At 37.8% G+C, this 25,163-nt stretch overlaps 1 protein-coding gene across 1 annotated transcript in view; it reads left to right on the plus strand.

The window, feature by feature from the left end:
• TMX3 (thioredoxin related transmembrane protein 3) overlaps nt 1–25,163 on the plus strand; it is a 42,609-nt gene that overhangs the window by 11,845 nt on the left and 5,601 nt on the right. Inside the window, exons 5-14 of the mRNA XM_059140068.1 lie at nt 5,445–5,490; nt 6,824–6,904; nt 10,219–10,318; nt 10,928–11,005; nt 14,993–15,059; nt 17,301–17,399; nt 19,803–19,860; nt 20,048–20,101; nt 20,922–20,978; nt 24,068–24,197. Of these exons, the coding sequence (XP_058996051.1) occupies nt 5,445–5,490; nt 6,824–6,904; nt 10,219–10,318; nt 10,928–11,005; nt 14,993–15,059; nt 17,301–17,399; nt 19,803–19,860; nt 20,048–20,101; nt 20,922–20,978; nt 24,068–24,197 (770 nt within the window). The remainder of the gene's footprint in view (nt 1–5,444; nt 5,491–6,823; nt 6,905–10,218; nt 10,319–10,927; nt 11,006–14,992; nt 15,060–17,300; nt 17,400–19,802; nt 19,861–20,047; nt 20,102–20,921; nt 20,979–24,067; nt 24,198–25,163) is intronic.

Genomic DNA, 25,163 nt, shown 5'->3' on the forward strand with positions numbered 1-25,163 from the left:
ATTTCTAGAATTAAGCTTTTTAACAGTGTTTGAGAAATGACTGGTTTCACGCATTGCTCCTGAAAGTAAGTTCTTGTGTCTAGGCTATCTTGTGTCCATCAGTCTTGTTTGATTAGAGCAGTGTGAGCCTATGTTCATTCACGTTGTCAGTCGTATTCATTCAAGTGTGTTTACTAGCTAGTGTGTTGGTCTCTAGAGATTAAAGGAAGACCAAAACAAACCCATCTGGTCCAGGAAATGCTTAGTCTAACAGAAGGAAAAATACAAACAGACCAGCAGGTAGAATAAAGTCTCAAACATAACGAATTCTTATGATCATTTGAATCATTTAACAGAGTCATAAAGTAGAATAATGTAAAAAGGAGTGGGGGTATGTAAAGACAGATAATCAATGAAAAAAGAGTACCTACAAATCAGTAAAAACCTTAGTGGTAACTGCTCCTGTGATGCTACAGTGCTAATAACTGTTTACACTTTGTCTTTTTATAGTACCTAATTCATTAGCTTACTCTTCATTATGTGCCTGTGTGTGTCACTATTAAGTGACACTATGTTTAGGGCAAAAATAGCTAAGACTTCTCAGGAGCTTAGGAAAGGAAATATTTTAAATGCTGTGATTAAAGTGCAATGGTCTTACAGCTGTTAAGACTTCCTATGTGGTTTGTAGCGTTGTAGGTACTTTACGATGAGACTTTTTTCATCCCGTTATTCATAATCCATTAAGAGGTTTAAATTTTTGCCTCCGATATGTGACTATTACAGATCTGTTCATTTAGCATCGTGTTCTCTGTTACGTTGAGTTAATAGGAGGAAGAAAGGTCTGTAGAGCATGCCAAGCACATTATCTCAAGCAAGCCATCTAGCTTTGGGAAAGGGAAGGGGGGCTGGGACATGAGGGTGATCTCTGCCAAGATTGTGGTGGGTGCTTCCTGTATTTTATGTCCTTTACTTCTGGGATGTGCAATGCTGAACCCTCCACCCCATTCCCATGGTAATGCTTGCTTGTCAATCCTGGTGACTACTTGCATCATACAAACATAGCCTATTCAAAAATCATTGGAGAGTCAATATTCATTCAGTGGCTATTTCAAGAACCCGTAACTGTATGCCAGGATGTACCAGGCACATTCTAGGCATCAGTGATGCATCAGTGACCAAAGCAGACAACAATTTCGACTCTCATGGAGATGGTATTCTAGAGGGGAGAGACAATAACAAACATAAGTAAATTGTTATGTTACTTAATGTTTGATGTCAGCGATGGATGCATTTTCTAATTTACTGTAGAATCAAGATGTTTTATGTGCTCATGGAGAAAATACTATCTTCCTAGTGTTTTTGTTTCTGTTTTTGTTTTAAGGTGTATTTAAAAACTACTGTCTAGAGATTGTACAAATAGGTTTGGGGCATATAATTTTTTGGGAGGGGGTATAATTCCTAAAGTTTCCTTTAATACCTCAAAGCAACTCCACTATAAGCATTTTAGTAGAAACAGATAAAGAAATTGAATTTTTTTTCCAGACTAGCTATCAACATTATTCTATGTCTAACTGTAAATACTGAAGGGTTGGCTGTTTCCTATGTATTTCATCCATCTTCCTAGGTAACTTTTCAGGCATTTTCAGCATTAGTGTATCTCAGCATTTGGTCTGCAGCCACCTGCATTAGGATTACCTGGGCTGCTCAGTGTAAATTTAGACTCTGGAGACCAACATCAGCCCTACCCAATGACAGTCTTTGAGACTGGGTCATGAGAATCTGTATTTTTAAAGTCGACTTCAGGTAATTCTGCTGCACGTTTGAATCAGAGAACCATGGAGTAAAGTATTAATCTGATGACTAGTTATTTATAGATTTATAATATTGGGCTTTGGTGGGATAGGATTATTCAGTGATCAAGTATAAAAAAATCTCTTAGGAGTATTTGAGGATAGCTTATTTCTCAGGCCTATAAGTGCAGGGATTATAAGCACATGGCACCACTCTCAGTCCAGTGCATCTCTGTACAGAATTCTTGAACTAGAGAAATTTGAACTATCATGAAATATCCTGCCCTATGTGTTTGGAATTGTATCAAAATTTTCTTGATGCATGGTTTTAACTGATAATGCTATAATCAACATTAAAAAAAAAAAAAAAAAAAAACCTCTATAAAGGTAGATATTTTAGCCTCTTTTTCTGTACATAATCCCTTGCAAAATCAAGACCAGAATTGTTTCACATTTGTAAAATATGTTATGATGCTACCTGTAATGGTGTACTGATTTCTGTTTTGAAGCCACTGAAATTGTGTTTTTTCCTCAACGTACTTTATGTTAACGGTTATAATGTGCTTCTTGTTGATGTGTAAACTTGGAATGACATTTGGCCAATAACATTCTAATGTCATGTTCATAGATTATATTAGCAAATTAGTTTTATCTTTCTTTCTAAATTATAAGAACTTTTTGGTTAGTGATTGCATTTAAGGGTTGCTAAGTCTTGGCACTAAGGATATTTTGGGCCAAGTAATTCTTTGAGGGGAAGGGTTGCTGTGCATTGTAAGCTATTTAGCAAGATCCCTGATCTCCACCCACTAGATACCAGCAACACCCTTCTCCTCGTCCCATTGTCCCCCTAAGTTACTGCAACCAAAAGTGTCTCTAGACATTGCCCAGTGTCTCCTGGAGGGCAGATTTCCCCCAATGGAGAACTGCTGTATTTTATATCCTCTTCATATTAGATACATAGTAACACTCAGTAAATACTAAGAAAAATAGTATTTTGAGCTAAAAAGAATTTCACATTAATTACAGCCCCTCCCTTCTTCCCCTGCTCATTGTGTAGATGAAGTAACAGCAGGTCGTTAGCAATGAAATGACTAAGTAATTTCAAACACCAAAGTTAGAGGCAGAATTAGTACCAGAGTCTGAGATCATCATGATTTACTTCCAAGCCTAGCTCTACTACCAAGTTGTTAATTCAAGGAGAAAACAGGAAATAGGGGGCTTCATGTTTAACCTCATTTTATGAGCATTTAAAAGTATAAAATTTCAGAGAAGTTCTTCATGTTACAAATGGATTCTTGACTTTTTGAAGGAATTAATTTCAGGTTTCCATGCAAACCATTGTTCTCTAATATGAAAAAATAAAGAACAGAAGTCAAACTCAGACTTCAGCTTCAGTCATAGTCCTGCTACCTAATCAGTGCTTGCATTCAAACAAGTTACCAAGTCTCAGGATCAATTTCTTTACCTGAAAAGTGATATTAGTATTCTTCTCCTGTTCACAGAATTATCTGGAGGTATAGTTGAAGGTCTACTAAAGTCAACTACAAGATATTTTTTATGTGGTAGTTATTATATATACACTGATGTGTCTGCAGTTAATCGCTTAACAGTGGGATCAGGATCAGAAATAGAAAGAATTGGACCTATCGTTTCAGGATCTCTGTGTGCCAAGCTCTCTCTTAGATTCTTTTCCACATGTTTTCTCATTTCAAAATCCCACCCATAAGCTGAAGAAGATGATTGCTGTCCTCAGAAGGATAAGAGCTGCCTGGATGATAAATGAGAAGGTGGAATCCTAACCTACATCATTTTAAGTCTATAACCCATGCTTTCCTTGCGTGATACATATATAAATTGTTTTCCTAGGGAAGCCTGAGTTTAAGGTTTTAGGAGTCACTGCCAGTTGAAATTCTATCAAAAATGGAGTTTAATGCTCAGAGTCAAGGTATAATAGAGGGGGTGGCATTATATATCTCCATTTTACAGATATGCTGAGGCCAGGGAAATGTGATAGGCTGAAATGTGGAGCTGGGATTTTTTTCCTGAAACCTGTTTTGAGAACCACCATTGTATATTCTTACTGATTGCATATTTTCTTTATTTGTTTATTTAAAAAACTTTACAGTAAATTAAAGAATTGATAGATGGATATACCCACTCCGCCCACTCAGTCAATTGTATTATCTTAGTTTAAGGTAATTAAGGGCTGATGTTTTCTGGCCTCCTTAATTTGGGAAGCGGGGGATTAAGAACATCTTTTACTCACAGTATTCCTCCAAATCATTTCCATATTTTTACTCAGAAGTCAATCTCCATAACCACAGTGTTCAATTAGACTCTGTTTGACAGTTAAATCCTACATTAGTGATGGCACAAATAAATACGTAATTGGCTTAATTTCACATAGCTATTCAGAGGCAGATCTGTTTCTCCAAAACAGAGAAGAGTTATTTTTGTTACCTTTGCTGTTTGTGTTGCTTCTAAGAAAAATCAGTGTTGATCACTGTCCAAAACCTTCCAGTCACCTTTCTCTATATGTTTAAGGGAGACGCTCTGTTGATAACAAAGGAAGGCTGAGAGATTTTGACTGTTATTTTGCCACAAATTCACTTCGTCATCATTCTTGGGTGGAGGTGGTGGATGGTGCTGAGAAACCAGGGTAATGGTGACTAACGTGATGGATAAACCAGAACTCACATACAGTGGTGTCCTTATTCCCAACCACAGTTAAATGTCCTCGAAATAAATAAAATTAACAAAGGGAGAGATCATATGAATAAATACATTATATTTTATTTAAACTGGTATATGTGTAAATATATTGTATATTGTCTCTTAATTAAGATGGTTTCATTTCTTTGTTGTTCTGGTTGTCTTGAATCTGTAAAGTAGGACGGTATTAATTTGCATTAGTGATTTATGTACCTCTTAAAGTCCTAATTCTCTATTTGTTTTTGTTTCTTCTTTCCCTCAAAAAAGATACCATTGTAGCAACTGTACCCCATTTTAATTAATGTGAGGACTTCAGAATAATCTCTGAAAATAACTAGAATTATTCTGGGTTATTACAAAAGCAGAACTTCTAAAACAAGTAGATAAAGTTGCTTTTAGATCATGTATTGTCTGCAGAAATTAAGTAATTTTGCAAATACAATTTTTTTTTTTTTAATTAAAATACAGTGCTGTTCTTTTAAGTCTCAGAAAACACTAAAGGAAAGGATGGGCTTTCTTTTTTTGTTTGTTTGTTTTTTATTTTTGCAAGGAACCAGTGAGACATAGAAAAAAATATTTGTCCTAGAAGATGAAATCAAATGACAAGTGAGACTTTATATATATATTTTTTAACAAAAATATCTTTAACAAGTACATCTTTTAAAGGAATCTTTAAAAAAGTACCTCAGAGATAAAATTTTAACTATTCTTTTAGCAGTTATTCTTAATTTGTCATAGTGTTTTGTGTGGCCATAGGTTGGAGTATTAAGTAATTGTTTTGTATGAGAATGTCATGTTTTTTCTTTTTTGTATGTGAATTTATATTCTTTTTTAAGATTTGAAAACAACACAATTTTATGGGTTTGTATAAATACATATATATAAGTAAAAGGCTCATTTACTACCTAGTTTCTCATTTTTTAAAAAAAAAATTTAGAATTATTTATTCTTTTTCTTATCAAGGCATTGCTTCAGAGTTTGGAGTTCGAGGTTATCCAACAATTAAGCTGTAAGTTGAGTGTTGTATGTTTATATGTGTATTTTTATTAGTTCACTCTGCTTACGTTTTATTACATTAATTTCTAGTAGCATCCTTGGAGGAGTGAAGATTCGGGTTCAGTGATTCTTTCTAGGTGCAGTATGTGAGCAGAGGAGAGGGACTGCATCTTCCTGCTTTTCTTGGTATTTAAGTGAGTGTGTTGTTGACGGCTGATTCACTGAGTGTCCTCTGAGCGTTTGCTGCGGGACAGGCCTCCTGCAGGACGAGACGCACAGCTGTACAGTCTGAAAGGTGTTTCACCCTGAGGAGCTCAAGGGTATATTCTGCTGTATCATGTGACTCCTGTCTCCTAACAGATGTTACTTTTCTATAATGGAAATAGACTTACTTCATTAGAGGGGAAAGAAACAGAGAATCAAATTGATGGATTTAATTCTAATCTGTAAGTGTTGGTGAAGTCTAATGTAAAGTGTATATAAATTGGGAGAAATGGTGTACTAATTCTAAGGGATTTATTTCATAATCATAATTTTATTGAATTTTCTCTTGAGTTTCATCCTTATTTTGGTAATATGCGAGTTGATGAATATTTGGAAACTTATTTTTATAATTAGGTAAGTTATTTTTCAGTGTTTTAAAATCTCAGATTTCAAAATTTGACTCATTTTAATTTTTTATTTCTTGAGTTTTGTGTTAACTTCCCTCCTTGCCCTGCTTTCAAAAAATGTTAAACCTCTTTTACTTGTGTTAAGTAAATTATCCTTTCTGTTCTTTTTTGTTTGATTATAAATGTTGTATTATGTTTTCACTTTTTTTTTTTAATCTCAGCTGGACACATCATTGACAGGCTTTTGGAAAATTGTCTTAATTTTATAGAATAGGTGTTTCACGCCCTGTTTATCTCTATAATCTTGGAGCATCTTTCAAGTTCCTGTGATGCTGTGTTGCTTAAAATTTGTTTACCTCTACCAAAATACTATTAATTCCCTGTCATTTTTTAAACTAGAGAAAATAGTGAGAATTACGTTGCTTTTACAGGCTCTTGATCATGAATGTGTAGATTATGCACCTTTCAGAAGCATAGACACAGTGCAACTATTAGATATAAAATGAACTATTTTCATGTAATTTCAATAAAATATAGCGTTTTTCTTTATATTTTGAATTGTTGGTCCCCTATAGCCAGTTGTCTACTGTATTTCACATGATTATGGTACTTCTGAAATAACTCTGCATTTACTATTTTATATACTGTAATTTTACATAACAGTAGTGATGAGTGTTAACTATTAAAACAGTTGAAATAATCTAAACTTCTGTCTTTTTTTTTTTTCTTTTTAAGATTAAAGGGAGACTTGGCATATAATTATAGAGGACCACGAACTAAAGATGACATTATTGAGTTTGCTCACAGAGTGTCTGGGTAAGTTTTTATTAGGAAAGGCTTTCACTATATGATTACTAATGTTTTACAGCAGCAATGTGCACAGTAGCCAAAATATGGAGATATATATATATATATATATATATATATATATATATGCAATTGCATGTTAGCCAGCCATTAAAAAGAATGAAATCTTGCCATTTGGAACCACATGGGTGGAACTGGATATTTTATATTAAGTGATATAAGTCAGTCAGAGAAAGACACATCATTTTCACTCATATCTGGAATTTAAGAAATAAAACAGATGAACAAAGGAGAAGAAAAGAAAAAAGATAAAAACAGAGAGGGAGACAAACCATAAGAGACTCTTAACTGTAGGAAACAAACTGAGGGTTGCTGGAGGGGTGAGGGTGGGGGGTGGGGTAACTGGGGGATGGGCATTAGAGAGGACACTGGATGTGATGAGCCCTGGGTGTTACATGCAACTGAGAAATCACTAAATTCTACTCCTAAAACTAGTAATATACTATATAGTAACTAAATTTAATATATTATTATTATTTTTTGAAGATACTAATACCTTAAAGTTAAATGCAATTTTGGGCCCCCTGGGTGGCACAGTCAGTGAAGCACCCGCCTCTTGATTTTGGCTCAGGTCATGATCTTTGAGGCATGAAACCAAGCCCTGTGTGGGCTCCATGCTGAGCTCCAGAGCCTGTTTAAGATTCTCTTTCCCTCCCTCTGCCCCTCCCCACCATGCATGTACTCTCTCTCTAAAAAAAGAAAGAAAACTAAAGCTAAATGCATTTTAGTAGACCATATTGAGCTCACATTTTTTTAAGGACTTAACCTAAATAACATCTTTCTGTTCGTTTATGACAAAAGGTAGGCATATGTAGCATATGCGGAGAGATGTTTAAAGAAACTAGAGGAACTGTGATTTGTATTATATTTGTTAACCTTGCATTTGTAGAAAAAAAATTTTCTTCAATAGATTTTTTTTTTCTTTTTTTTAAAGATTTTACTTACTTATTTGAGAGACTGAGAGCTCCAGCAGGGGGAGCAGAGGGAGAGAGAGAAGCAGATTCCCCGCTGATCAGGGAGCCTAACGTAGGGCTTAATCCCAGGACCTTGAGATCATGACCTGAACTAAAGACACATGCTTAGCCCACTGAGCTACCTAGGTGCCCCCTGCCAGTGGATTTTTTTTTTTTTTAAGATTTTATTTATTTATTTGACAGAGAGAGACAGTGAGAGAGGAGACACAAGGAGAGAGTGAGAGGGAGAAGCAGACTCCCCACTGAGCAGGGAGCCCAATGGGGGGCTCAGTCCCAAGACCCCGAGCTCACAACCTGAGCTGAAGATGGGTGCTTAACCCACTGAGCCACCCAGGCGCCCCTGCCAGTGGATTTTTGATATTTTCAGAATTTGATTACTTCTGACAACCTTGTGAACGGTAGCTTTTATTTTACTGTAAATTTGCTTTTATACTGCTTCATTTACATCAGCTTATTTTTCTTGTTACTTAACTCCAGAGTTTTTAAAAGAAACCCCACAATATCATTGTTCTGATTAGACCTGGGCTTTAATCCCTGGCCTGTGATACCGGAAAATTTAGTAGACCGAATACTTTCCTTGATCTGTCACATGCTGCTTTATGCCAACTGTGAGGTATTACTACACATTGCTTAGAATGTGACAATTAGAACCCAGATTCTTATCGGAGTTACAGATCTCTGAGATTTTACTCCTAAGAAGACAGTTTCTTCCTTAAACATTTCCTGTTGGTTTGAATGTGGTGATTTTGCTTTTTCATCTATATCTGTCTTGCTGGGATGTAAAAGTTGGTGCTTGTAATTATTTAATACAATTATGTGGCTCTTATTCAAGAGAACGTTTATCAAGCTAAGTTAACCTATGTTGACTTTGAAAGTATAAGCACTTGTGAGTTTGACAGGATACATTGATAACTTTAAATAGCTTTAAAGTAAAACTGAAATATCGCAGTGGATTTTTTGAGTGGCATAGCACTGTATGGGCTGAATTATTTGAGAGAAAGGCAGAATTAGGAATGACCTTTTTTCAAGTTTGCAGAGCTTATTAATAATAATTTTCACTGTATTTTCTCATTGACTGCATATTTCATTTTATCTGCTTTCTGAATAAATTGTGAGATAAGTTTATATTATATGAGGGGATATATGATACGAGGGGATTACATGAGGGACTGATGTAACTAAAGGTGACTCTGTTGCAAATGAAATTTCATGACTCAGTCCTGGGGTTGCATCACTTAGCAGTTAATTACTGAAGTACAAGAATAGAGGCTAGAGTGGAGTGATGCAACGTACGTAAGGAACGGTGCATTTTGAAAATATGTTTGCCTTTGCAAACTGTATTCTTTCCAGATTTAGTGGAGAAAAATCTGACAGTATAAACCATGCCTCTTTTTTAGTTTTTTAGTAACATTTTGCAAGTGATACATTTTACAATAAACTTTGATGGAATTTATTTCTCAGTGTATTTGGCTTTGAAATATGCTTGCATAGTAAAAGTCTTTGTAGAATTTTGTTTTCTTTTTATAAGGTTCTGAGGTATTATTAGGACTACCACTTTCCCTTATATTTTTTCTGAAAAGAATAACATACTTATGAAACATTTAGATTTTAACCTCTATATTTTATTTCTTTTAAAATTTTTTTAAGATTTTTATGTATTTATTTGACAAAGAGAGATCACAAGTAGGCAGAGAGGCAGGCAGAGAGAGAACGGAGGAAGCAGGCTCCCTGCTGAGAAGAGAGCCCGATGCAGGTCTTGATCCCAGGACCCTGAAATCATGACCTGAGCCGAAGGCAGAGGCTTAACCCACTGAGCCACCCAGGCGCCCTAACCTCTATATTTTAAAACTGGCATTTAAATAGACATAAATCTTCTTAACATCGCATTATAATTTTCTGGGATAGGATTTCATAGTGTGTTAGTGTGAATGATCATAGGAGAGGGAAAAAAAAATAATTCTCATGCAGATAGATCCTTTTATTTGTGGCTGAGGACTCTAAATGGCTTATAGTTTTGTTCTTGCCTATCATAATATTGGCCAAGTTGGTACTCTCTAAAGGGATGTATTTTAAACTTATTTTTTAAATTGATAGATTAAGTTGTGGGTACTTTGTTTTCATTGTGTGAGTACAGTTTTGGTCATGGGCTAAAGTTTTATTAGATTTTTGTGGATTGCGTGATTACTTAAAATTCAGTTAATACAACATTAAAACTTTGTAACTTTAAAATTATGTATTATCTTTACTTCAAATGCAAGTTTATTTTCTGTTTGTTTTGTTTTCAAACAGGGCTCTAATTCGGCCACTTCCAAGTCAGCAAATGTTTGAACATGTGCAAAAGAGACATCGTGTATTTTTTGTTTACATAGGCGGAGAGTCACCTTTGAAGGTTATCAAATGATTTTATTTTTTAAATTCACAAACACAAATGTATTATAATTTACTTTTCAGTATAGCCAAAACTTTGACCCAAACACTTAAAATTATTTTACTTTTATTGGAAATATTTTAGTTCAATCTAAGAGTTTTTCTAATGAAAACGCTTGCTTATATGCTCCCTGTTGTGTTTGCGTTCGTGAAACAGAAATGAGTAAAAAGATGTTGCTTGCCCTGGTTATTCAGATTTTGTGTTACTTTTTAGCATTTTTGGCTCCTTGAGATTGCAGAGCGCAGTTTGAATGTCAACTTTGAAAATTGTTTATGTATGTGGATATATGCACCGACCTCTCCTGTAACTGTTGAATTAAAATATATGAATTAAGCTTATTACTTTATTTAGGGGAGTATTAAAGCATTGAGTTATGGTGGTCTTTTACTTTAGAAACAGTTCGTTTCATTTGCTGCTTATATTCCATCATCTTTCCACATAAAAACACTGAAGGCATCAAATTGGGATGACAGGGCTGAGGAAGGTACTGCCTGCTCTGAGTGTTTAATGAAGAATGGATTCTGATCTTAGTATTTAAAAGTCACCTCTTTTCTATTTGTATCTTCACAGGAGAAATACATAGATGCTGCTTCAGAATTAATTGTATATACATACTTCTTTTCTGCCTCAGAAGAAGTGGTTCCTGAGGTAATGTTTAAAAATGAATTGCGATGACTCAATTTCATTTTTTAAGTTATTACTTGATTTTATTTATCAGGTTTATTTACTCATATGTGTAGAACAATAAACATGTTAACTCTTTACTACTGGTACTAGATTGTTAATAAGCAAATACCACAGATTCATAGCATTTAGGGACTGTGTTTATTACGTTGATGCTTTTTTTCTCTTCAGAGTAATAGCAGTAGTAAGAAATGAGAGCCCAGATTGTTGAATTGGTTTAGAAGTAATGGAGTGATTAATGTATTTATGAATATTAATGCACAGCTGCTGCTTATGTAATCATGTGCCATGCCCTGTGTTACGTCCTGGATCGTTGGTGAGAAGCAAGAGCATCAGGGTCGTGGGAGGAAGAGCCTACGTTCTCGTGGGTAAAGAGAGTGTACTAAGTTGGGTGTTGCAGGCAACATCTTTTGGGTCCTCAGCCTGAGATAGTCAGTCATCTTCAGCAAACAAATATGTAAACAGGACGTAGCTGCTATGAATAAAGTAAAAGAGCATGTGGAAGTAGGGACATGAGAGTGGGGTGGCTGCTTTGGATTGGTTGACCCGGAAATGTCTGTCTGAGAAGAAAATATTTGAACTTGGCCATATATGCTGTGAAGGAGCCACGCAAAGATCTCTTTCCAGAATAAACTAGAAACAGGGAGCAGATACTACAAATGCCCAAGATGAGAACACGGCTGGCATACTGGAGAAATCGGTCGTAGGCCCGTGTGCTGTATACACTGAGGAAGGAGATAGATGGGGGATAGGCAGAGAGCCGTGGAGGCCTCGCAGGTCGCGGCCGTGCATGTGCTGGGTGGAAGCTGGTGAACGACTTTGTCTCGTGCTCATTTTAAGGACATTTCTCTGCTGAGAACAGAATGAATGAATTGGATAGGGGTGAGAATAGACCCAGAGATCAGTTGAACTCTTGAAGTAATCTGGGGAGTTTAAGCTTGGGGGTTTGTAGAAGGATGGGAGAGAAGTAAAAGCATTGTTGTTTTCTAGAGGCAGGATTGCTTGTGCTCGCTGACCTGGAGGAGAAGGGCAGAAGCAAGGATGACTCTTAGGTCTTTAGTTCAGCAGCGGGGTCGGTGGTAGTGTCATCTACGACCTTGGATTATTGCAAAAGAAATGAGTTTGGGAATGGGGAGCCAATCAAGAGTTTTGAATTGTTCATTTCAACTTGGTTCAACATATTAGTGAGACATCCAAGCAGAAGCATCAAATTCACAGGTGGATCTAGGTGCCTGGCAGTCAGGCTGTATAAACAGTTTCTTAGACACGGATGCAAACTTTTAAGGAAATAAATGGGCCCAGGACTTAAAGACTGCAAAGGATGACACGAGAAGAAAATAGCTGGGCAGTAGGAAAACAATGTGAGGGAAAAGCCAAGATAAACAAATGTTTTAAAAAGAGGGTTTGTGGTGCAAGATACATGCAAAGTGGTTGAGATGAGTTGAGGAAAGTAACTGTGACACTTGTCCATGTGGAGGTTATAGTGGTTTTACAGGAAGGACAGGTACCTCCTTCGTGTGATCTGGGACAATGCAGATAAGAAACTGTAGGTTACAGGTATGGACTCTTCTCTTCAGAAAAGTCTTCCTGAGAAGGGGACTTGAGAAATTAAAGTTTTACCTGAGAAGGGGGCCTGAGAAATGAGGCAGTGGCTATGAGCAAACATGAAATAAAGCAAGGGAAGCTTTTTCTTTTTAACCAGTGTAAGTTATAGAAAATCAAAACAGTCTTTTTTTTCCCTCCACAAAGGTATGTCATATTACACATTTGATTAATTTTTGTTTAATATTTTTTAATATTTAAATATTTCTAAGACTATATGTGTCTAGTGCTTCTTGCAATATGTTGTATATAAATGTTTATCTTATAAATGTGTAATATATTCTGAAATGATTTTCACTTCTTTGGGAGAGCCCGAGACAAATCTGATCGGCTTAAACTCATTTTTAGGTTTACTTAGTTTTGTCCCAGAAGTTATTTCTTAGTATTTTATGTGGATGCATTTACTTTCGATGGGGAGGAGATGACAGGAAGGAAGAAGAGCTGTACGTGCCATTAGATTCTCAATCGATGCCTTTAAAGCTTAAGAATCTGTATTCTGGAATGTCTTAAAATACTTAATGTGGTGTAAAGGCCCAGAATGGATGGAATCGAGTTCTCAGCCCAGGCTTAGGAATGTTTAATCCATTCATCTCCAAAGCCCAGTGGGCCACATTTTAGTATTAGACATGAGAATGTACACTGTACCCTCGTCTTGAAGTGTTCAAGCAATTTACTTGGAGTGCATCAGAGGACATGCTGTGTTCTAGGCCCTGACCCCACATGGCACCCCCCAGTCCTGGTATAGTGACAGACGTTTTAGATCAAAATTCCAGCACCTAGAACTTCTGCGTGGGTCGGCACACACAGTATGTGCAGTGAGGGCATCTTGTGGTTATTATTATTGACCTCTCAACTAGTTCCCTTAAACATTCCTTAATTATGCCTGCAAATACCACTATTTCTCATCTCTCTCTCTCTCTTTCGTTTTTCCCCTGTGTATATGGTTGCAGAAGTCTGCTTAGGGGAATCCGTATTCTCTCAGAGTGGTATGAAGAATTTCACCACCACAGAGAATTCTCAAATAAGGACAAGGCCCATGATTTTATACTTCCCCCATATCTTGAATTTTAGTGTTTGATCATGCGAAGCTTCCTTAGCTTTACATCTAGTATTGACGAAGTCCCTGGTAAGCATAATAAAGGGATGTAAGGATGACTCAGGGCAGGTTCTGACTGCAGGGTGCTTACAGGCCAGTGGAGAAAAACGCCTGTGGACCGAGGGCTGGCGCCCGCGGTCACGAGTTGAAGGGAATGCGAGGAGGGAGGCGGGGGATCCCGAGTCTGTGCAAGTCCGTGCTGCAAGCTCCCATCTGCGGAGTGAGCTCAAGTGCGCGTATCCGTGAAAGCGGGGGTGCCGGATGCTGTAATACACGCGCAGGGGCCCTCTGCGGATGCGTTCCCGGGAGCAGACGAGCACTGGTGTCCCTGATGACAGAGACTTACCGGAGACCTTCACCACTGCCCTCCAGATAGCTCTCTGCATGGTGCTGCACCGTGTTCCAGTAACTGTGTAAGAAATCATTCTGTAGTACCTGAGGTATTCCGTCTCCCTTCTTTGTATTTCTAGGACAGCATCTCTTTTTTTATTTTATTGCTAAAATTATTGTTATTAATTACCTAAGGATTATTTGTTACTGCTTTTCAGTATTATCACACCATGCCCGATTTCTGCGTGGCTCACCCAGGGGGATACTGATTACTATAGTGTCAGTATTTTGAAATAATGCCAGCACAGGTATAAGAGGCAGGTACCCTCTGAAAGAATTTCTTCTTATTAGTTAGCCGATTTACATTTTACATTTAGTTAGCCAATTTACAGTTTACATTTAATTGGCCAATTTACATTTTAAACCAGCTCTCACATGTGTTAGTGCATCTAGTTTTGCTAGTAACTGTGCAGTGAGGTGGAGACTCGGTGTCCTTGACTTACAGAGGAGGAAGCCAGCTCCCCAGGACGGCAGAGGACTCCCACGTCACACAGCCTGGGAATGGTGGGGAAGGACTCAGACCTGCCAGTGCTGCATGTTGCCTTAGCCACGGCTCCTTAGCTTCCTCAGAGCGGGTCTTGTCCTGTACTTCCTGGGATGTCTTTGCTCTCTTATCAGCTCTAAGAACAATCCAGTTTTCTCCGTAGCAAATCTCAGTAGCAAACAGGGCACTGAGCCAGGTGTTGCACAGAGTTAAAACTGTCCTTGGGTGACGTTGGGATTGACTGTGGGAGTCTTTTTAATTGTTTGTAACAGTTTTGTTGTAGGTTTTTTCTGGTATCTTTCAATCTTTTTGAAATCATAGCTACCAATTAAAAAAATTTTTAATGGTAAAAGTTATTTACACATCTGATTTTTTGCAGTATGTGACATTGAAGGAGAGGCCCGCTGTGCTTGTTTTCAAAGATGAAACTTACTTTGTTTACGATGGTAAGTTCCAATGTTTTAACTCATACAAAACTTGTTGAAATTAAAATGCTGCCCCTATTAAAGGACTTAGGTGTTGATGAAAGATTTGGTAGATGCAACTACTTCTTACATTTCCTATTAGTTGAATGACGGACCGATTTTTCTTACCCTTCCGCTTTGGTTTTTCTGTGTAGTGTGCTTTCTGGGTTCTGCCTTCAGTGATTTATTTTTTTCTTTTTTTTGTCAGGTCATTGGTCTTTTGAGACATGAACTCTATGCATGCATTTCCATTTCTGTACATTATTTTAAAACATTCAAAATTATTCATATTAAAAAAAAAAAAAGATCTAACATTTCAGACTCACAAAAACGTGAAGAAATAAAACCCCTTCAGTAGTGGTGAGGACCCTGGAGGACGTGTTCTTTCCTGCTTTCATCTGTCCCTCCATGACAGTAGTAACCAACCGTTCACCTGTTATTCAGCATTTCTTCACTGAAGTAAACACTTGCTGTATTTTTAAAATACTTTTGTTAAACAAACCTACCTTGTAATAAAGAGACTGCTAGAATAGTAAAATCCTATGTATATACCCATCACCCACGTTAGACAATTACCAAGATCTTAACATACTTGCTACAACAATGTTTTTCTTCGCTGAAGTATTTTTTATTTTTTTAAGATTTGATTTATTTATCTGACAGAGAGAGACACAGCAAGAGAGGGAACACAAGCAGGGGGAGTGGGAGTGGGAGAAGCAGGTTTCTTGCTGAGCAGGGAGCCTGATGTGGGACTCGACCCCGGGACTCCAGGATCATGACCTGAGCTGAAGGCAGTTGCTTGACCAGCTGTGCCACCCAGGTGCCCCAGCTTTCAGATTTCTTGTTCTAGTTCTAGTATGAATTTGTTAACACTCCAGAGAGCCACTTTGTTTATCTTTGGAACAAGCGTAGCGTGATCATATCTGTGTGGATGTAAATCTACTCTGTAATCATAGCTAAGAAACCGCCCCTCCTCTTCTCTCCTTGTTTCAAATGTGGCCTCCCGGGAGTGGCCAGGAGGAATAAGAAAAGTACCTTTAGCTATGGGAGCGGCTGTCATTTTCTGTCATGCAGGCGTTAGTATGTAGAGCCTGCCTGAAGCCTCAGATAACACAGAGACTTTACCTTGAATGCTTATTCTAATATTTAATTGTCAATAAGTTTTGATGCTTTGGGTTAGGGCTCAGGAGGATGGTTTATCTTCTGATGAGTTTCACGTATATCACTTTTGAACAATCTTAAAACATTGGCTTTTGACCTGAAGTGGAGATTGTGTCCCCAGGACTCGACTCCTAGTTTTGTTTATTTTTCTAATTTTTAAGTCCAAACCCATAAATACTTTCAGATTTATGTGACGGTGCTTATTTTATAGGTTTGATAACTTGAAAATGTTTTGTTTAGCAATGCAAGTGACAGAAAAAGCATATCTTTCACGAAATCATTAAAGTCCAATCTTCAGCCAAACATATTGGTAGGATTTTATATCAGCTTCTTTTCATGCAGTTATAATAATTGTTCACAGTTACCTAAGGATTATATTTCGAATCGGGACATAGTTTTTCTCTTGATATTACAGATGTTTTCTGTCTGCTTAGCAGGGGAATTATTTGATGTTGGAAAAAGGCTAAAGTATGGCTTCATATTTGTGTTGTGTTTTACATATGAGAAAGAGTTGTGAACTGAGGTAGAAATGTCAGAAAATAGAAAACAGCAAAGAAATTGTAATAAAAAGTTCCTCATATTGCCATCGTTCAAGGATAACTATCAACCCAGGATAACCACTTAGTTAGGAGGGTATGCCTTCATTTAATCATGCTGTCAGTCTGACTTTCAAGCAAAATTACAGTCATATTGTAATAATGTTTTACAACCTGCTTTACCACTTATTAATTTTTCAAAAACTATAAATGGTCTTCCTCAATCTGTCCCATAATTATTTAAATTATTTCCTGTTTAGGGTATTTCACTTATTTCCTTTATTTCCTTATTTTTTGCTTTTTTTTTTTTTTTTTAAATGATGCTGTGGTGAAGAATTTCTTTGTCCATTAATGCTTTTGTATGTCCCATTGTTTGCTTAGAATAGATTCCTAAAAATGAAATTTATGAAGTTAAGATTTATGATTCCATGTCAAGGCATTTTATACATATTGCCAGATTAGAACATTATAAACATTTAAAACTCTTATTTACATATAACTTATTAGTTTTTTTTTTGTTTTTAAGAGTACGAGGACGGTGATCTGTCATCTTGGATCAACAGGGAGAGGTTTCAGAACTACCTTACTATGGATGGCTTCCTCTTGTATGAACTTGGAGATACTGGTAACAAGCGTATATACAACTCTCCATCACTCTGCAGAATTTTCTTTCATTGATTTCTTAAATCTGATTCTGTAGGAAATGAATTTTAAACTCTCTTTCATAATTTCCTTCCTTTTTAAGACTTGAATGCCAGTTCTTCTTCATGAGAACATAGATTAATACTAACAAAGAAGCAGCATTTGTATGGGGAACAAAGATGAGTTAGTTAGGAAATGTTTACTAGTTAGAACTGATAGCAACAGGAAAAGCAGAGCCTGGGTGATAAGGAGATGAGAAGAAATAACGAGGAAGCTGTATTGGGAGCTGATTTTGTAGTAGGAATTGGAATACACCTCATCACAACCTTTGAAACCTACTTTTACTTGTGAGGAAATTGTGGACGCCACGTTGGCGTGGTTCTTAAAGTCACAACATTGAAAATGACAAGCAAAGTAAATATATTTATAGATGCAAAGATGAAAGCTGTAAGGAGCTTTGAATGGAGGGTCTCAAGTAGATGCAAACTGCCACGGTTCTAAGAACTTACCATGGGAAGTTTTAGGAGGAAGTGTTTTGTAAATTTAAAATGAATCAGAGAAATCATGAATATTATTGCCACAATTGTTTTCATTCACAACTTTGTGATAAGGGGGATTGAAATACAGTTTTAGATTTAATAAAATGGGAAAATTGTACTCAAGGCTCAGCTTTTTATATGAGAAGTAGTGTGCGTAGCTTTTCCTCTTCATGATTTCCTGCTTTTGAGTCTGATTAAAAATACAAATTAGAAATGTTCTAATAGGTTCTCATGGTGTTTTCAAACTCTTCAGTTATTTGCTCTGGCTCCTGAGCCTGCTTATTCATGTTCTGTGTCTGGTGACGTTTCCTTGTCTGTTGATCCTTGCAGAGGGAGGCGTGTGTTAGCTCAGCACTAGACGTTGCTGTGGATGGTGTCAGAGATTGTGGGTTTACTTTTGGATTCTTTCAGACTCACGGGAGGGGAAAGGGGGTACTATGTAGGAGTACAGTAGTTTTTCTCTCAGTTCAGTCATCATAGGAGACAGCATGACCTTGAGGTAATTAAAACAGGCAGCTCGGGCTCTATGCAGATAGTGTCTTCTCCCAGACGAGTTTGGAAAGAAGTTGGCTGTGGAATGTTCCTTTTTTGTATCCAACCTCATTGCCCTTGTTTAGTGGTGCTGCCGCGGCTCTGCTCCTGCTCACTGTCCCACCTGGCCCCTCGCCCCACCAGCACAGACGTCCAGGCACTCGGTGGCTTCGGACAGGCTTGTTTTTCTTGGAAGTCCTGGCGGCCGCGGTCCCCATCTCCTCTCGGTCTGCTCGTTCCTCGCTCTCCCTTCTCCAGCCACCCCGACGTCTCTTAGAAGGCCGTGCAGCCTGCATCGGCGCAGCTTTATACCTGGCCATGTACAGTTCATCTATGAAGGCCGTGCAGCCTGCATCGGCGCAGCTTTATACCTGGCCGTGTACAGTTCATCTATGAAGGCCGTGCGACCTGCATCGCTGCAGCTTTATACCTGGCCTTGTACAGTTCATCTGTGCTCGTCGTCGCACTCAGACCGAGCAGCGCTTTCTCAGCACGTCCAGGCATGCGCTCGAACTGCCGACGTTCGCTCTAGTCTCTTTCCGAACACCTTCACGGCTCTCCTCCTGGTTTACCGTACATTTTTGCTGTGGTGTACATGATCTTTGGGTGTCTCTGTTGTTTTCCCTGCTAGACTGTGCTTCCCACTAGTTCAGAGCCGTGTCTGTGTGCGAGGACGGCCCTCAGCTGGTGACTGGTGCTTCGCAGGTGTCTCCCGGCCGGCCTAGAATGGGACCCGCACGCTCCGCTACGGCGTCTGGTCTTCTGACTCCAGTACCAGTGCTCTGGTTACTGTGGCCGCTGTCGCTAGACGATGTTCCAGACGAGTGTGATTTATGTTGTGTTGAGGGTTAAATTTGGGTCAGTTTTGTTTTGTGTATTAGTACTGGCAAGTAGTGACGTGACTCACTGGAGGGAATAGTATCTAAAAATCCTTCTCTTGTTATATGTCATTTTTTTAGAGGTACAGTAACTAATAATAAATTCCCTTTATCAATTAATAATACATTTATTTCTCAATGTCTTAGATTTTGACAAAGTACTCCTTTTATTCTGTTTGTGGATACTGTGAAAACAGTGCAATTTAGTAAACTGTTAAATATTTACTATTATTTACATGTGGGGGATGGGAGGCGGGGGGGAAGCTCTCACTTCCAGCTGACTCATTCATTGATTCATTCTGCTGTGCGTGACGTGTAGCATACTCGGAACCAAATTCTAGAAACTATTTACTAATTCCCAATTCACAGCTACAATAATAATTGAAAAGTTTGTATGATGAGGGCTATTGAATTTAGATATGTCCTTCTTAATTTCAGGAAAGCTTGTGGCTATTGCAGTTATTGATGAGAAAAATACATCAATTGAACATACCAGGTATAGTGTCTTGAAATAGTTTTAAGCTTCACATACCATCTAACTCAGACTTTACGTGGCGTCAGATAAACTTGATACAGTATCTTACTTTCCCCACAGTATTAGATAAGGCAGCAGATATTATAATTGAAAAATGATAATATATTTTTGAAATGAAGAGGTGAAATATTCTTGTATTCTTTCACAGATTAAAGTCAGTTATTCAGGAAGTTGCTAGAGATTACAGAGACCAATTCCACAGGTAGGTGCTTGCATTCAAGATTCCTTTATTTTTCTTTAACTATATTTTATAGTATAGTACAGCAAAAGTGGAACTGTTTTATACTTTCAAAGGCGAATCAAGATACTGAAGTGAATTACAGTGTGTTGTATTTCAGTATGAATTGTTTGGACTTGCTCTGTCATACAAGTGAAAAAAAACTTTATAACTTGTATCATACTTGCTTCTTGATGGGATTTGGGATACATTTGCTGTTAGGAAATATGTGTAAGTACTCATTCATTTGAGATAAAGTTAAGTGAACAATCACAAGTTAGATATAGACAGATGATGATTATAACAGGAGCTCAGACAATAACTGAATATAAAAAATAAGCGATCTTGTTGCTTTGTGCCAAATCATTGTTTGTTGCTGCCGTAACAGACAGCCTATAAATGTATTATATTATTTAATTATTCCCTTTTTATTCTGAGTCTTCCAATGATTTATCAGTGATATATATTTATATTTCTCCTGTTACATAGTAGGAGCATCTTCTTATAAGTCCTTTGGTAAATGAAGTGGGTTATTTTTCTTAAACATATTTTAGTTAGAAATGCTAATATTGACCTACATTTTAAATATATAGAGTAGAAATATCTTAAATTTACTTCCTCGTACTCATATGTATTTTATCTCGGAAGCCATTAGAAGTCATATTCTCTTGTGCATCTACTTTATGTGAGTTGGATGTTACGTGTTTACGTGCTCCAGCCCTCACGTTCAGTTCTTTGTACACATTTACCTCGTTTTGTACCTAATACTGCTCTCTCTCTTTTTCTTTTGGTTATTGTTGGTTAGGGATTTTCAGTTTGGCCATATGGATGGAAACGACTATATAAATACCTTGCTGATGGAGTAAGTAAAGTTTTAAATGACTGAGTGATTTTGCTCCCAGTTTTGTCAGTTTTAAAATTTCTGTTTCTGAGACACTTAAAAGCGTTAATAGCTGGGGAAAAAAGTGAACTTTTCATCTGTGCTGATGCATATATTCTCTCATCAAGTATTGTACTTTAGTTTTTAAATCTAACTTGGAAACTCACTGAACGTTAATATTGTTCTATATCAAAAAAATGTATCTCTCAATTCCATGTTAAAAATTTATTTCTAAATTCCATGTATTTTGGAAAGAAGACAGCATTCAAAAATTAAAAACCTTGTAGATTCTGTTTAACGTACACCTTACCTTAAGTTCAGTTTCTGTGAGTAAAGGTTATTTAAGTAGGAAGTTTTTACATTCAAGAATTAGCTGCTATACTAGCAGAATTCATTTTAACAGAGTAAAAATAATGTTACAGAGAAAATACACAATTCTAAAATAATTCCATCAGTTATGTTTATGACATAAAAATCTCATTTGCCACTTCAAAAAGCTGTTATTAGGAAACATCATACTTAGAGTAAATTAAGTTCAGATAAGAAGCTACTCTATGCAGTAGACATCTAGTACTTACTGTATGTCACAATTGTGTTTGGTACTCTTGATCCAGAAAATGAGTGGAGTCCCTGTCTCCAAATGTTCGTAGTCTGCTGGTTAAGACAACATAGTATTTGCAAACCTGTACGAAAAGGTCTTTATAGTACAGGGTTCCGGAAACATACAGGCTCCTGCCCACACCCCAGTACACACAATGGCAGGAGGGATCCGAAAATGCTTGTCAGAGGAGGCAGCGATGCAGTTACGTGGAAGAAGAATGCGGAGACATTATTGCAGGCAGGGCATCAGACCGCACGCAGGAGGTGGGAGGAGAAGGGCGGTCTGGAGGGTGTGGACCTGAAAACCAGCCCCTGAACTGAAGATGAGGAAAACTCACTGGAGACAAGTGAGTGTCCAGCAGCGTCGAGGTTCCAGTTGCAGTTAACATGATACTGTGTTTTGGTATTCTTCCGCTTTGTTCAGTAGCAAAGGGCTAGCAGTTGCCTTCATTCATGTTTTCAGTGTAGTATTCCGGTTTACAAGTAAGAACACTGCGGAAATAAAAATGAAACTCACAACCTGAAATAACATTCAGAATTTTCAGTTGAAAGCCTAAAGTTATAAATTAGTGTTACTTTTATTCATTTTTATTTATTATCCCTCTTATTCCAATAAGAATGTGAGACTTTTTACTGGTGATATAAAGTACCAGATATAATATACAATGAAGAAATCAAGACAAAGGAAAATAAAGTAAAGGATCTATATCATTTTAGGTATTTATCATTTATAGGTAATGACTAAAGTTACTTGAAAATTTTGGCCCTGAATTTTTAATACTCAAAACAAAGTAGAAAAACATTATTTATACATTTCCCATAGCCTATAAAATAATTTTGGGCTTAAGGAGTATGGCAGACCTTGTAGAAAGCTAAGAGAAATTGTTATGTATAGAAACTCATAGAAGGGACACTCTATAGTAGAAATTTTTTTTTTTTTTTTTTTTTTTGGACAGAGAGATCATAGGTAGGCAGAGATAGAAATATAGGCAGGCCAAGTTCTGATCCATTCTGTTAGAATAGACCTTTTTGCTACTTACGCATTATTACAACTAATAACTAAACTGATATAAATCAGAAAGTTGTCTTATGTATATTTTATGAAGCAAGAGTGAAGCTAAGGTTTTTTGTTTTTTGTTTTTTGTTTTTTAAATTCTACGGTCAGCTAACTATTGCCTAATAATAGCAGGTGATCAACTAGCCTGATACCCAGTGACTTCAAGCTATGATATGTGCTCTCTCTCACGTACCTGGGCTTGGCTAACGGTGACTGGGCACAGACACATGTGGCTCCAAACTGCCACTGAGGTTCTGAGGTTCCGGTCTGCACAGTCTTGTATGTCCTGACCCTGGCAGGCTATTTCCTGGTGGGGGCGGGGGGGAGTCGTGTGGCCATCACGGAAACTCAGGAAGACAAGCCTGTCCCTACGCACGCTCTTCAAGCCTCTGTTAACCTTCCCCTTGGCCAAGTCACGTGGCTGAGCCCAACATCAGGGTCACATGAGCGTGTTTTGCCTAACTGGGAAAAGGGGATTGTGTGGTGAGGGTAGAGAATCAGAGCCACGTTACCTGTGTGGCGATTATACTGCAGTGTGAATTGCTTCTACTGTAAAGTTTTGTACTTTTGCATAATTTTCATAGAGACATACCAATAACCACAAACCCATGTGCAGAGGACATACAGAACCAAGCACCTTCCTCCTTTTATGATTATGCAACAACCTGTCCTCAAAAGGAGAAAAATGATTTCAATGAAGTGGCTTCCTCTAGTAACATTTTCTTTTTGCAAACTGATATTTGTGAATCAGTGAAGCACTTCCTGAGGCTGCGGCAGAATATGGAGGGGAGAGTAATTCAGAGAATTTGGAATAGTATTTACTGAACACAGGGTAATGTGCTGAATATTAAACTTGAGTTTTCTCACTTATTTTTACAACCCTCCCCGTATTCACCTCTACCCATTGATATGTGAAAAGTATTGGGCTTAAAATATGGATTGTGCATAATAAGTTTTAGCTTAATCACAATACTCAACTGTCCAATATTATATATTGGAAGGTTTCCTTTCACTTTTTTTTTTTTTTTTTCCCCTACGAAAACAAGTGGGAGGGTGGCAGGAGGGGCCGAGGGAGAAAATCTCAAGCAGCGTCACCGCTGAGCGTGGTGCCAGTCCAGGGCTCGCTCTCACCACCCTGAGATCAAGACCTCAGCTGAATTCAAGAGTCAAATGCTTAACAGACTGAGCCACCCACATGCCCTAAAATGTTTTTCATCATTTAGCTATTTTTTTAAAATGCACAATTTGAAATTTTCTTCATGTAAGCATAGGGAGGCAAAGCTATTTATCCAGCTTCCTCCTTTCGTGATCATCGTTACTTAGACACGAATATCACGGCTATACACGAATATCAGAATATTTGTTATCTCTGTGTTTAATGTGTATTTTGATTTCTTTGCTTTTCTGCTTTCAGTGAATTGAAAGTCCCAACTGTGGTTGTACTGAATACTTCAAACCAACAATACTTTTTACTAGACAGACCGATCAGAAACGCTGAGGACATGGTGCAGTTCATCAATAACATCTTGGACGGCACAGTCGAGGTGAGTCCTTCGCTCCCAATTCAGGGGGACTTCCTGAAAGGAGGAGCTCCAGGAGAAACAAGCTCTCTTCTCTTCCTCTGACTCTGAAAGGAAGAGTCGTCCCCCTGGGGTGGGGGGCAGTGCTCCCCACCTGGCTGCTCACGCATCACAGAGCCACATTCTCAGACACATAGACGGTTCCTCTGTGGAAGAAGCTGCTCAAATGGGTGGAAATGCCTCTTTCACGGTTGTGTGGAAGACGATTTTGGTGGTCACAGTGAGTGGGAGGTGCCCTTGCCGTGTGGAGTTGGGCTGTGGACGCTGAGAGGTCTGCAGGGTTCAGAGCTATCCCAGTATTAAACCTTCCTGGCCCTTAACCTTTCTGGGTTCAGGAGGCTAATTGGATTAAGTTATTCAGATTGCTTCGCCAAGAAAACCTGTGAATAAGACTAAAATGCGCTGAGAATCAGAGCCTCGGTGGAGAGTTCCAAATCCAATCACATAAAGTATTTCTCAGAAATAATGAGTGGAGAAAGGATACATACCTACCATTTATATCAACGTGGATGGAACTGGAAGGTTTAATGTTCAGTGAAACAAGTCAGGCAGAGAAAGACAATTACCATATGGTTTCACTCATATGTGGAACCTAAGAAATAGCGCAGAGGACCTCAGGGGAAGGGACGGAAAACTGAATGGGAAGAAATCAGAGGGAGAAAAACCATGAGAGACTGTTGACTCCCGGAAACAAGCAGGGTTACAGAAGGTGGGGAGGGGTGATGGGGTAGGTGGGGGATGGGCATTAAGGAGAGCACGTGATGAGATGAGCAACTAATGGATCATTGAGCATAACGTCCATAACTAGTCATGTACTATCTGTTGGCTAATGGAATTTAAAAATGAAATCTGAACGGACAGTCTGAATTTTCCATTATTTCTGTAAATCTTACTGCAGTGTCATTCAGACTGTGGGTTGCAGTCCACATG

Source organism: Mustela lutreola, chromosome 11, assembly GCF_030435805.1.
Source record: "Mustela lutreola isolate mMusLut2 chromosome 11, mMusLut2.pri, whole genome shotgun sequence".
In the NCBI taxonomy this organism is placed as follows: Eukaryota; Metazoa; Chordata; class Mammalia; order Carnivora; family Mustelidae; genus Mustela; species Mustela lutreola.